Here is a 14,589-nt window from a genome sequence, read left to right as displayed (position 1 = left end):
CATACACAGCATAATGAACTGTATTTCAAATACATAAGCATAACCCTATTTTATGCCTTTCGCGCCACCCTGTGAGGAGACACGCTCTAAATACCAACCATAACCCTCACAGCTGGATCAGGTAACGTTTCCCTGATCGTTCCTGACGCCGTCCGGGCCCTGCCCTGCTGTCCGTCCCGTGGTAGCCGGGTGAGGCAGAGTGGCCCGGCCCGGCGGCAGCGCGGGTCGTTAGCCCTAGGATGGCGGGGAAGTGTTTTTCCCCATGCGTAGTCGTGGCCGAGTGGTTAAGGCGATGGACTAGAAATCCATTGGGGTCTCCCCGCGCAGGTTCGAATCCTGCCGACTACGGGCGAAGCAAAGCGTGATTGCTTCGGATTTTTTTTTTCTTTCTTTCGTTTGCTCCCGTCTCCGAGGGGTGGCGGTGCTGCAGGCGGAGCGGCCCGGTGGCCCGGCCGCGGACGCGCTCCACAGTCCGCCCCCGATACGGCGGCAGGCGCGGAGACTCCGCCCCTGCAGCCGCGGGGCCGCCTTGGCAACCGCTGGCGGCGGCAAGATGGCGGACGACTTGGATCGGTTACTGGATGAAGTGGAGAGGCGGCTGTGTCGCCTGCCGGGCGGGCGGGGGGCGGCGGGCAGCCACCGGCACGGCGACGGCGAGGAGGAGGCGGCAGCGGCGGAGCAGGGCAGGTTAGCGGTGCCGCGGCGTCCCGGCGGGCGGGCCCTCACGGTCTCCCCGCCGAGCGGGCGGCCGTTGTGGGGGCGAGGGGCCCGGCCCTCCGCCGCCCTGTGCGCCGGGGGGGAGCGGCGCCCGGCCGGGCTCCTCAGGCACCGGGAACACCGGGGCTGGGGGGCCGGAGCGCAGGCCGGCGGGCAGCGAGCACCCCCGTGGTAACTTACCGGTAACACCCAAGCCGTGAGCCGGCCAGCTGAGATACTTCAGGGAGTCTTTGTCTCTTGGGGGTATCCCAACCTCGGCTTCAATATGGCGGTAAAAGCTGCACTAATGTGCTTGCGAGTTATCGTGAGGGATTACTTGGCTCTATAGCCGACCTGGTGATATAAATATATATACATATAAAACATCTAAAATCTTGTGATTTAGAAGGCAGTACTTTAGCAGTGGTATTATCAAACGTTTCCTTCTGTTGATACTTCAGTCATTTATGTATTCTGTTCATACTCTTTCCGTTAACCATCTCTTCTATAGTAAGCACTTACACGCTACGCTTTCATGTATCCACCTCACATCACAGTTTTCGCAAAACCGTGGCCTGGTCATGACAGGGCCACTGCTGACAGCACTGCCGGGTGTCCCGCCGCCCCTCTGCTGCCACCGGCTCGTCCTCGTGGATGAGGCTTCCACCCCGGCCCTCACACCTGCCCCTGCTCATCCTTGTATTTTCATCCCGGCTTGCACCAGCACCTCAGGCTCCGGCTGGAAGGTCTGTGGACCGTGGGGGCTTGGCCAGATGTCTCCACAGGTGGGCTGCTGAGAGCTTACCTGACAGACATTTCAGAGTCCCAGGCAAGGATCCTGAAGAGCCAAATGACTTAATGCAAGACCAACAAGCCCACTGGACTGGACTGCCCTGTTGTTTGCATAATGGTTAGATGAGCACTTGAATTTAGTCAATCTAATTACAATATTTCAAAAAATCAGAGTTTTCTTCTTTCTCGGGAGTAGATTTGCTCTTGACTGGTTGACGCAGCAGTACTGTAGGCCTCCCTTTCTTTGACAAAGAGCTAGCAAAGAGCAGATTTGAGTGACAAGACTCCTCACTTGAGTGAAAGAGAAGTGCTGGTGATCTCTCTAAATGCATACAGTTTGGCAGCAATTCCTTCAGAACCCCTGCAGTTGTATAGCACGAGGAGAGAACTCCCTCTGGCCTTTTCATATTCCTGCTGCTGAAGATTAATGTGAAAAAACAGGGCTGTCCAATTTATTGCTCAGTGAGTACAGCACGGGTTATATTGTCTTAGTTTTAATCAGGGTTGGAAGTGGCTGGAAATTAAAGAAGCAAGTAAAAGTAACACCTGTGATGGGAGAGTTCAACAGGGACTGAAAGGCGTCATGCTGCAGTTTACATCTGTCCAGACATGATTTGGGTGGCCTACCTTAAATACTACAGAAATATTAGAGGAAAAAGGCTAATTTTTCCTAATTTTTAACTAAATTTTATGTTTTACCTTACAATTCTTAGAACTGCTCTGGTCATGCTACTAAATGAAGGCTGATTTCTTTGTTTTTCAGGTCAGCTAAACTGTTAATGAGTGCTGGCAGCAGTGAAGAAGATATAGACGACATTATTGATGAAATCTGTAATGACAGCAGCTTTACCAAAACACCTCTGGTGAGTGGGAGTTTGGAGAAATGCACAACAGATGAGGTTCAGCAATGGAAAGAAAAGCATCGTAAACTAAAACTGTTTTAAAACAAAAAATTAACTAAAAGAAGCTGTAGGATGAACTAGGAAAATAAAGCAGAAAGGGAAAATGTGACAGTCCTGTAGTGAGGAATAGGAGGGGTGCAAAGAGATGGTCTTACTCAGGCAGTAACAGGCAATTGAAAGAAGTGCTAGTTCAAGATAGAGCATAGTGTCAAATGTCACAGGATGGCTGAGGTTGGAAGAGGGACCTCTTGGAGGTCGTCTGGTCCAACCACCTGCTCAAGCAGGGCCACCTGGAGCCAATTGCCCAGGACCAAGTCCATAAGGCTTTTGGGTATCTCCAAGGATGGATACTCTACAGCCTAAGTAACCTGTTCCAGTGTTCGACCACGCTCACAAGAAGTAAAATTTTTTCATATGTTTAACTGGAATTTCTTGTATTTCAGTTTGTGCCCATTGTCTCTCCTCCTGTCAGTGGGCCCCACTGAGAAGCGTCTGGCTACGTCTTTATTCTTCGCCATCATCTATTTTCGTACATTGCCAAGATTCTCCTGACCCTTGTCATTTCCAGGCTAAACAATTCCAGCTGTCTTAGCCTGTACCTGTACGTCAGATGGTCTAAGTCCTTAATCACCTTCATGGTCCTTTCCTGGACCCACTCCATTATGTTCATGTCTCTTTTTGTACTGAGCACAGCACTCCAGACGTGTCTATGAGGCCATGTCTGGAATACTGTGTCCAGTTCTGGGTTCCCCAGCATAAGAGAGAGATGGAGCTACTGGAAAGCCTCGAGCAAAGGGCCATGGCGATGATTAAGAGACTGGAGTATCTTTCATATGAGGAGAGGCTGAGAGACCTAGGACTATTCAGCCTGGAGAAGAGAAGGCTCCAGGGGGATCTTACCAGTGTGTGTAAATACCTGATGGGTGGCATAAAGAAGGGTCCAGATTCTCTTCTGTAGTGCCCAGTGACAGGACAAGAGGCAATGGACACAAAATGAAATACATTAAATTCCATCTGTACACAAGAAAACACTTTTTTACTGTGAGGGTGGTCAAACACTGGGACAGCCTGCCCAGAGAGGCTGGGGATTCTGTCTGTGGAGATTTTCAAAACCCAACTGGACACAGTCCTGGCCAAGCTTCTGAAGGTGACCCTGCCGGGAGGTGGCCTTGACAATCTCAAGAGGCCCTTCCAACCAAAATGATGCTGTGATTCTGTCTCACCAGTGGTGAGTAGAGAGGAAGGATCACCTCCCTCAACCTGCTGGCAATGTCCCTCCTGATGTAGTCCAGGATGCTGTTAGCCTTCTGTGCCACTACTTGCTGATTGTCAACTTACCGTTGACCAGATTTCCCACGGCCTTCTCTGCAAAGCTGCTTTCCAACTGGTCAACCCTCGGTGTGTTCTGGTGCATAAGGGTTATTCCTCCCCAGGGGCAGGAGTTTGCATTGCCCCTGGACTGAACTTCCGGAGATTCCTCTCAGCCCATTTCTGCAGTCTGTTGAGGTCTCTCTGAATGGCAGCACAGTCACCTGGCATACAAACCACTGCTCCCTGTTTTGTATCATGTGCAAATGACTTCTCTTGTTTGACAGCAGGAGATGGAGATGAAGCCACAAATGTACATTGTCAAGACAGAGTGATAGAAGACATTGAAAATAGATATTCATTTAGGTATCATCAGTAGAAAATGATGATATTTGTACTTCGTAACCCCCTGTACAGATTCTCTTATTTTCATGAGTGGCGTTGGTTTTGCTTTGTTTGGCTTTGATCTCTTACAGAGTGACTAAACCTGAACCAACAAAAACCCACTTGTATGTCACAATATGTATGTCTGAGTGAGAGAGAATTGTCAGTAAATTTGTACAATTTTATCATCTTGTATGCCTAGGACTTCCCATTTAGGATCTAGAATTCCGGTATTCTAGAATTCAAAGAAATGACAGAAACTTCTCAAAACTTTATCTGACAATTTGAATAATCCCAAATTCTTAGTCCCCTTTTTCTGTGACCAAGATTTTCTGGCTCCTGCTTATTAAGTAAAACAGAATAATGTTACCTTGCTGTAATGCTGCTTTATTCTTTGGCTGCTTTTTAAATAGAAATTGAAGTCTAACTCTGCAAGTCTTACACCTGAAACAAACAGTGCTGTTGTACAGTCTCATAGGAAAAGGTAAGTGAAAAATGTTTTGGCTAGCTGAACATAGCTTGATTATAGCTTGTTGTCAGCCTAATAATATTGCTATTGTTTAATCTGTGTTGACATTAAATAGGAAAGAAACTGAATATTTAGAGAAGCATTCTTTTAAAAAAACCCAAAGATAGACAATCTTGAAGAATTACTAATGTGCTTTCATGTGGTCAAAATTGTGTATTATATATTTATTAATTATTTAAGTTACTGAACAGCAGCTTCCTTTGCCTTATGGACATACACATTTATCAAATGCTGCAATATATATTCCCATGTATATTTGGGATAGAGAGTGGCTGTCATATAATTTTTCTTGGAACACCTTGGTAATGGAAGTTCTAAAATTCTGTAGTTTGTAAGCATTTGGATGCTTTGCTTGTATTTAATAAACACTATTTCAGAAATACCATGCTGTTAAACTAGGAGGAGCATTGCTGTAATTTAATATTTTAAACAAAATCCATATAGATGCTGTCCAGTGTACCTGGGTGGAAGCTCTTCACCATATGGCATAGGAACAAATATTTCAAAAAGGTAGGAAACATGAAAAAAAAAAATGTTCTAATTGTTTTGTCATTATTTTTATTCACAGCCATGTTTTGTGGTGGTACATAGTTCTGCGTTTGGACTGGATAGGACAGCCTTATATTCACCTAAACACGTGGCTACCTGTAACTGCAGTTGGAGTCAGCTGGTCCCTTCCAGTCCTGTGTTGTTGACCACTAGAATTTTTGTTTGCTTGAGGTGTTGAAAAATGTGTGCAAGTGAGCCATGAGACTCCAAAAATCACTAACAAGTAGTTAAGGAAGTTACTGTTGTAGAGTATTGTCACTTTTCGCTGCCTCTCTTCAGCCTTCCTATGTGATGCTGAGTATGTGACTTAAATCAGTGGGCTGCTTTAAATCATCCCAGACCATGAACTGAAAATAGCCAGAGTGCTTTGCAACTGCAGCTGAACTTTGTAGGAGAGGTACTTTAAAGATTTGTCGCCAACATCCTATAGAACATTATTGCATTTCCATGTGCCATTTTTTGTAGTAAGTACTTGATATATGTACTTTGATGGATGCTGGTCAGGTGCCATAGCAGTGAGTAGGACCAGAGAGAATATATCAAGGCAATATCACTTTATTTTAGGGGTTCGGTGAGGCTAGGAACCTGCAAAAATAATCCATGGTCATATAGTTAAAACACATACCATAGTGAATGTGCCAGAGATGTGAAAAAAGTTAAAATTACAGGGTAACCTTGCTTCTAGTATTTCTGAGTGAGCACTGTACTTCAAAAGAGTTATGATCTGTGTAGCTTCTCTGATTGTAATAAGCTCATGGAGCTTTCTGTTCTTTTTTGACCAGGACATGTGATCAGCTACGTTGTACCGCTTGTGACTTCCGTGTGTCACTTTTCAATGACTACATCTGGGATCAGTCCTGTGATTATCTTTTTTTCAGGTATGTCTGAGGTGGGTTTGGTATTAGTATTGTGTCGCAGTGCTTTGGGGCTTGATAGGAATGGGAAAGATGAAAAGTCCTGAGCACTCCAGTGCTAAAAAGGAGCATGTGTGCAACCTGTTCAGGGATAGGTGGGTAAGTCTGCAGGGTAAGGGATGCAACATCTCCCTTAATCTGTTTTCATGCCTTTCCATTTCTTCCCCCATCACTCTCTCTCTCTGCTTTTAAAAAGATTTCAAGTTTCATGGATCAAAAGGCAACTTTACTGCTGAAATAAGCAGAAAATCCGTGTGGTGGGTTGGCCTCTGGTGTGCCATAGCAGGATGCCTGCAAAATGAATGCAGACTGTTCAGCATGTGCTTCTCACCATACCTTCAGTCATACAGACTGTGATTGTTTCAGATTTTCTTTTTTCTAGTATCAAGTATTATGCTGTCATGGTCAGAGAAGATCAAATAGTTCGATTTCTTAACAGACTTCTTTTTGAAACAAAGTTTGATTAAATGGAGGGGTGGGATTTTTGTTTTCTTCTTATGTTGTGATATCTTTGACTTTAATTATTTCAGAGTTTTTTGAAGACTTAAAATTAAGGAATTCTTATTTCCAGTTTCTCTAAAACTCTATCTCATGCCAAGACTTAGTGAAGGATAGTGTAGTAGGCATGCTGCTAATACAGACATCAAATTTGGATTCCTCTTATTTTAGTGAAGTCTCTGTATGTACCCGTTAACTGATGGAGGTAGTGGATGTGTTCAGAGTATGTGCTTGGCCACCAGGGATGTGACAACTGGAGCATATAATGAATACATGATCTCCTTTTCCATTCTTTTTCTTGTATTACATGTTAGGTTTTTCCTGTATTTTCCTTCCAGTTTTGAAATCTGTATCTCTCTTTGAATGCAAATCTTATTTTCCCATTATTTAAAGCAGCATTAAAAACACCATGCTGCCCTGGCCTCCTGAGATGAGTTTGGTAGCTGGAAGGTTAAATAGAAATAAGATTATTTCATTTACTTGAAGTGTAAACTATTCTGCTTCTAAGGTCTTGAAATCATTTAAAAGACATGAAAAGCATTAGTATGAGATACTTGTAACATTGATTAAAATCTTTAATCTTTAGCAAGATATTTAGCTATTTATTTTGTCTAACCTGAATTTTAAAAAGCAAACTTGAAGATTAAACATTTGCCTTCCATTAATAGGTGTATGATCTCTTTTTCTAAAAATTCTTCCTTTAGTGTTTGTTTTGGGTTTTCTTTATTTAGCTGGACTTGCTAATGTTGTTTTTGAGCAATCCAGTGGCCAGAAATTAATGGCCAGCAGGAGGTCATGAGAGCAGGGATAGTTAAAATGATAAATTTTCACTTGGTTTTGGAAACAACTTGGTTTTGTAATAGCCTTGCTGGTTTTTAATTTGTTGTGGTGATGCCTGCACAGGAATTATTTGTGGTTTGGCGTACATTGTTACCTCTTATGGCCATTTCATTTCAGTCACTTTAACAACCATCCTGAGTAACAGTTCCTGATGAAAAGTTCAACTTTGTAGTCGTACCCATTCTGCATAGGGAGTTTTACAGTAAGTTTGATAGAATAAATACATTTTGTACTAGTTTCTTAACACAAGAATTAACACTACCTGATTTTGTTCCCAACTCTTTCTCTGGAGGCTGACACAGGGTTACTGAACGTGACAGAGAACATTGCTTACAAAAACATCAATCAATCTCCAGTTGATCTGAGAATACAGGAAACTCTGCACAGAGGCTGCTCTCAGGAAAGGATTGTGTCCAAAACAGAATTTAAACATACCCCTAAATTCATTCATGACAGTGGTACTAGAAGTGTTCTTAAGAACATTTCTGAATTGAAATGGCCCCATGAATATTTTTTCTTTAAAAAAAAAAAAAAAGCATGATCCTAAACTGAATTCACTTGGTTGGCAGGAATAACATGCCTGAGCTCAGTAAACTAAGAGCGAAGATGATAAAGAAGAAAGGAGCACGAGCATATGCTTGTCAGTGCAGTTGGAGGTCCATTGATGAATTAACTGACCTCCGAACAGACCAGCAGCTTCGGTGGGTTTGTGGTAAACATGCAGAATGAAGTCACTTTGTGTATGGTACCTGCTTGTGTAGGAACAGGTCACAAACTCAATTTGTTTCCCACACAGTTTTCTGAGAACCTGAATACTTACATCTAGAAATAGATTATAACACCCAGATTTCAACCTGAATTTTTTTTTTTCAATTTAACTGTCTTGCAAGCAATGTGGGAGTTGAATTATTAGAAGAAACAACCAGTTTGGAGGCTTTGTGGAAGCTAAATGAGGTTAAATGAGGCTAAAGCTCATACTCAACAGTGTTAAAGAAAGGAAGAGGAATAGGCATGGGGCAAAGCCCGCTGAGACTGTTCTCATATCTAGCAGAGAGCTTTATTTCCCTTGTCTGCAGAATCTTGGATTCAAAATGGTGAACTGGGATGCAGCCATGACACAAAAGCATATGAATTTCTGCACAGAAATTAATACTGCTGTTCTGCTTTTCTCATAGTTGTTAATGAGAAAGTGGTTGTAGATGTCTTAAAAAATTACTGCAAGATCAGCTCTCACCTTGAAGGTTTCAGCACACCCCAAAACTTTACTTTCTTTTACCCACCAGTAGCCAAAAACTGGAAAACTGGTGCTGGAAATTTCCTTCCAGTTCCTACTGCTTTCTTCAAAGCACCTTCTGCTGACTAAGGACTTCTATACCACAGTGAATTTCTTTGACTTCTTTTCAGCCTTCGCTGCAAGAGGTGAACAAGTTCTGCAATTGTTAAATACTGTGCAATTTTAAAGAGATTCTGAAGGGTATATGACCCTTCTATCAATATGTTCAAGGGAAAAAAGTCTCAGGCTTTTAAGAGTGGGAAAGTATCTATCCCCATTGACATTCAAGTTTGGATTTTTTTCAGTTTCACTTAGTTTTCACTTCAGCTTCACTTTCAAAGTGCTACATATTCAGAAAGTATAAAAAAGTCTCAGGCTTTTAAGAGTGGGAAAGTATCTATCCCCATTGACATTCAAGTTTGGATTTTTTTCAGTTTCACTTAGTTTTCACTTCAGCTTCACTTTCAAAGTGCTACATATTCAGAAAGTATAACTGCCTGTTTCAGCATACTCCCTTCCCCCAGTAACGTCGCGAAACTACTTCCCGTATCATGTTACTTGGTGAATTGTCTTGATTACAGTTAATGTCACTATAGTTTATGAGCTCATTCTTTTCATTATGTATAAATAACACAGGAGATTGATTTGAGTTTGGGGTGAGCAGAGAGGAAGGAACGGATTACCAGTCCTGGCAATTACTAGATTGAAAAGTGTCTCAAGATGGGAAGTCTGTCAGTATCTTTGCTATGCAGTATGTGATACTGTCCAGATAAATTCAAAATTAATTACTTAGTGCAATTCTAGCTATACAGAGCCATTTAATTTTTATCTTTTTTAAAAAAAGTTTTGCTCATGGCCCTAATCTGTACATTTGCCCTTTATCTGAGCTTTTCCAAAACAATTGCATGGTCTTTCCCATAGAGGTCATCCCTCAAATCTGTTGCTTTGTCTGTACTCTGAAAGATACCAGTAGTGACCGGAGGCATAATGTACTCTGCATCTTGCTCACCTTCTCCCTACGTGAGTTGGTTTGGGGGAGTTTTTTTGAACCTGTAGAGGACCAGCAGTGTTCCTGAAGGCCTGGCAGTGTCTACGTTGTACAGTGCTTCTTCGGTGCTCTAGAGTGCATGTTCCAGTGCCACATGGAGCCTTGCTAGTAGGTTCAGAGGTGAGCTGGCTTCGGAGAGGTACTGCTTGGCATAAGGTTGTAGACGTATTTAGGGTCACGTATTGGTTTCAATGCAATTGGTGTTTCAGGCTGAAGTTGCAACTGCTAGAGTCTAAAACTGCAGGTTCAGAAGATAGAGAGACCCAGAGACCAGTTGATTAATGCTCCATCAGCTCCTTGAAGAAGTCTGCTTGCCTTTCTGTCCTTTGTGAAGAGAAAGCCCCTGTGTGGACTGTAAGCAGTAAGTGTTCTTGGGTTTTCTTCAGGTGGGCCTGAGCAATTTCCATTCCCAGAGATCCATGCTAATGGTAAGAGAAGAACAACCCAGCAGTAGTATAATTTATTAACAAGCTCTAGAGAAGAAGAAACCTACTTTCCATTCCTCTTCCTGAAGAAGAATGGATTTCAAAAAGTGCTGAGTTGCCTTGGCCTGCCTATTCCAAGGCCATTTGAAACTGGTGACCAAGTAGCCCCACAGGACCCTCTTTTGGCCTGGATTTGCACTGGACCTTGTCCCACAGTGAGCTTGCAAGAATGAGTTGGGTTTGCAACTTGTGAGCAGCAGGTGAAGAGAATCCTAACACCCATCTCAGTTCATGAGACCAAGTCTTACATGAGTTGGAAAAGAAGCATGTCTCCTGTACCCTGTTTTAAACAAACCAACAGAAATTGTCACGCTCTTTGAACAGTTTGCGCTACAAGTGTGTGGAGCAAATGGTGCAGAAACAAATGTTCAAGACATCCATTCTAGTGATTCTTATGACAAGAAGACAGCCTGCAGCACTTGAAAAGTAGAGGCTAGGAAGGAATTGAGACACAAGGACTTAGAGTATAGGAGGAGTAAAAAGGTTTAACACCAGTATCTATTGACAACGTTAGTCAGCATTTCTCCTAGGTCAGCTTGTCCCTCAGTCTTCTGTTAGCCTGAAGAGTTGTAGAAAGAGAGTTCCCTTTCTGGGCAGAGATTGTTGTGAGGTGATTGTATCACTAACACCATTAAGACTGCACCCTAAGCTCTGAAAGTGTTAGAAGATAATCTTTATTGGTAAACCTATGTGGAAACCTGAGCCTTCCCCTGAAATCATTATGTTAATTCAAGTGTCATTACTTGTTTCTGGCCTTGGTCAGAATGGTGGGATGTGGTGGCTCTTTGTCCAAGGGAAATTTTAAACAGGTGCAGAAATAGTGTTTATTGTATTGGTTTTCATTACAGCGTTTAGCATATTTCTAGATCTGAGAATAATTACTATGTCATGAAATACAATTATTTTGTTAGAAAAAGGAGTGGTATTAAGTATTTGATTTCTCTTCCTTTGCTTTCTTCAGTTACATGTTACAAACCCCTCCAGAGTTCTCAAATGAAAAGAATGTAAGGTAAAATTAGAGCTTGAATGTTCATTTGATGAAGTTATTTTAAGATTGCACAAGGTTTTTAAGATGTAGTCCAGACCCTAAGTGATATTTCCGTGTCAGTTAGACAGCAGGGATTATGTAAAGAATTTTGTTTAAGAATGCCATTCAGCTGTTGTCAAACGGAAGTACTGGAGAACAGTTTTGCTAAGTATAAATGTGACCATTGTTTTCCTCCAGTTTTTTGCCTTGGAAGTAATAATACCATTTCTGTTTGTGAAATGGGCAAGGTGAAAAACCTGAGACTTTGATTTTGCTTAGCTGATACGCTTGCAAATTTTCTAGCCTGCAGCAGATCCCTCAACAAAGACAAAGCAATGAAGGATGACAAAACAAGAATCCACACAAAAGCATTCACTTGGAAATGTAGTCAGTGGTTTAATGTCAAACTTTTCTAAATCTGTGTTCCTGCAGTACTTCTGGATAGGAATCCAGTCCAGATCTACATAGTACATTTTTATAGCTTTTCTTTATCAAATTTTAATGTGCTGTTCTGGCTATATCTCACTTTTTTTACCTGCCTATGGAGTGTGTCCAACCCAGATGCTGAACATAGCTCCGAAGAGTAAATATTAAGGATCTTGCCCTGCCATAAAATTGAACTTACAGAAGCATGATAGCATTACATATTGCAAGCTATGCACTGTATAAAATGGCATAAAGATATTTTTTTTCTGAGCACCCATTTCAGTTTTGTACCAAAGGTATTCTGCAAGTGCTAGGAACTGGAAGCTGTCACTTGTTGAAAGACTGCTCACTTCTCTTGTTTCCTGACATGTGAGTCTTCGGGTCATGTAACCAGCACATGTGGTAGTCACACAATAGGAGAGGGCCTGTGTTGGGAGCTGCATAGGCAATTTTTTCTTCCTGCCAGGCTCTTTTTACACAAGACCTGACCAGTTTTGTCTGTTGTGTGATACCCAGTAATCACAGACAGCTCAGCCTGTGGGGGATGGAGTCAAGGAGTGTCAGATGCTGCTTATTTGTGAAGGCCACATATGATGCCTGAGACTTGGCATGTGTGCTTCGAGGAAACTATTTTTGAAATGTCAACACTTCAGTAAAATAAAAAGTTGGAACAAATCTGAATTGTGTGTTGTGTAAATTCTATTGTGTTGTTCCTGTCCAAGGGAAGCTTTATGAAAATGGTGTAGGGCCATGGTTTCTCCATCAGGAGGATTATGAAATGCCCTTAGTACAGAAACATCCTGCTCGTAAGAAGCAATAATTACTGTTGCGTGTGTTTTCTCACATCAATGGGGATGCAGCACATATCTGAGAATTAAATGAGCTTTAACATTCTTTACCAGATAACATGAGGAGAGCCCGTTAAATTACAGAGAGCTCATAAAGGTGAATGCATTTACCACAGTTCTTGGATGTTTACCTAGGATAAAAGGTGGAACCAGCTGCTGTGGAAGGTGGCATATAGCTCAACTTCTTGCAGAGTCGGATGCTGGTACCTTTGTGTATCAGTGAAGGCGGGTTATCACTAACATCATACCGGTCACTTAAAAGAGGGAGATAGTCAAGGAATCAAAGCATTTGCTGTCCCCTGGATCTTGCTGTAGAAAACTTCTTCGTACCAGGAAGAAATTGCTCCATGTATGGGAGTTGGAACAAATCTTTGTTTTCCATAATGAAGAAATGCTGCATGGCATACATTACAGTAACAGACATAAATATTTCCTATACTCCATTTTAAATTTGGACTCCAGGCACTGGCACTATTCAGGCAATAATTACTTCCCAGACTTAGTGGGTGATGTGGACTTGGTGAGAACACACAGGAACCACCCACTGCCTCGAGACTGTTCCTGACTTACCTTATTTACGACTTGCACCGGTAGAAGGTAGCACCCGTGTATGTTTATTTCATATTGACAACTTGTGTTGTGTTGTGTTTTAAAAGTATGAAATTTGCAGTAAAATGTGATTATACAATCTAGTCTGCAGAGGGCAGAGCAACACCACTGAACGTTACAGTTCAGGTTTCTGCTTCACTGATAGACGCTCATACTTACTTATTTTTCTGGACTAATGAAGGTTTACATTCAACCAACCGAGGCTGCTCGCATTTTTCTCCTCTGAATGTGATTATTAGTGGCTACCAGATCTGTGGCAACTCCAGCTGATTTTTGTGCGACTTCATCCAAACGATCCTCAAGTGGGTGGTCCTTGACCAATACTGAAGCAGATCAACTTTTTTGGATGTCAGCTAATGTGCATTTGTATGTAGGTATATGTATGTATGTATATATACACATCAGTGGGAAAACTACGTTGCCTCAGGATTTACCTTTCACCCTGCCCAAATTAATTGTCCTGAAAATGTTAAGTAATTCTGGCAAGTAGAGGTTGTATACATTAGGATCTTCTAATGTTCGATACAAAATTTACATAGCACATCATCCAATGTGGGAGAAGATGGCAGATCTTAAAAAGGAAATAGTAAAAGGCCAAGATTTAGAAATACCAAAAAATTGTTTCTGTCTATGTAGGAAAGCAACATAGACCAGAGATGCTGCAGAGCAGTCTGAGAAGTGGCAATGAGAAACGTCCAAAGACCTGCATCCTGCAGTTCATCAGCCATGAGCCATGGCTAAGGTTTTGGTGAAGTCTCACTGAACTCTCTTCTGGTTCTTTTGGAATCCAGTAAATGTGAATATGCAAAGCTGATTTCTAGTGGATGGAAGTAACCATGATCTCAGGTAACCAGTGAAATTGTGTCTGTTGCTGTAGAAGAGATGAGGTACTTTTACCTAGAAGCACAAACTATCTACACCATGAAACTAGAGTTTGCTTATTTCACTGGTAAAACAGGGAATATCATCTAAATTTAGCCTAGTTATACCATAGGTGAGCAATTTCTGTCACGCTTCATTTTTTCTTACATCCTTCCTTCTAACAGGAGAAATAGTTGAACTAGAAAAAGTTTAGTAGAGAAGACAGGAACAAGCAAGGCTGAGTAGCACACTGTGAAAGGCTGCATATAGAAAAGATTTGTGAAAACACTTTTTCAGGCAAGAAATAAGCTATCGGGGGGGGGGGGGGGGGGGGTTGCTTCTAAACTAATGAAGAAATACCTAAGTAAAGGAAACAAAACCAGCAGGCTGCAGGGAGACATTCAAGTGCCCACGGTTTGCCAAAAGCAAGGACAAAACTTCATGTGGGAGGTGTCCTTGCTCAGAGTCTTTTAGGATTGCAATTCCAGGAGCTGACCCAGAAGATGGGGGTGAATCCACCCCGCCATCCACGGCCTTCAGGGTTTCCTGCAGTATTTTGAAGCCTGTTTCCTGGTGATAGGTTTAAGATACAAGAACTAA

At 42.3% G+C, this 14,589-nt stretch overlaps 1 protein-coding gene and 1 non-coding gene across 2 annotated transcripts; both read left to right on the top strand.

The window, feature by feature from the left end:
• Positions 1-266: 266 nt before the first annotated feature.
• Positions 267-348, top strand: TRNAS-AGA. The gene has a single exon. It is a non-coding gene; the product is annotated as a tRNA-Ser (tRNA).
• Positions 349-532: 184 nt separating this feature from the next.
• On the top strand, positions 533-9,040 carry C3H8orf37 (chromosome 3 C8orf37 homolog). The gene is made up of 6 exons (XM_040587996.1): positions 533-687; positions 2,252-2,351; positions 4,496-4,566; positions 5,056-5,121; positions 5,943-6,038; positions 7,982-9,040. Exons 1-6 carry the CDS (start codon positions 554-556, stop codon positions 8,139-8,141), a joined length of 627 nt encoding a protein of 208 aa, XP_040443930.1. The 5' UTR covers positions 533-553; the 3' UTR covers positions 8,142-9,040.
• Positions 9,041-14,589: the final 5,549 nt, after the last annotated feature.

This window comes from Falco naumanni, chromosome 3 (genome assembly GCF_017639655.2).
Source record: "Falco naumanni isolate bFalNau1 chromosome 3, bFalNau1.pat, whole genome shotgun sequence".
Classification (NCBI taxonomy): domain Eukaryota; kingdom Metazoa; phylum Chordata; class Aves; order Falconiformes; family Falconidae; genus Falco; species Falco naumanni.
The sequence above is the reverse complement of the archived record's forward strand: the minus strand, read 5'-3'. Positions and strand labels throughout refer to the sequence as shown.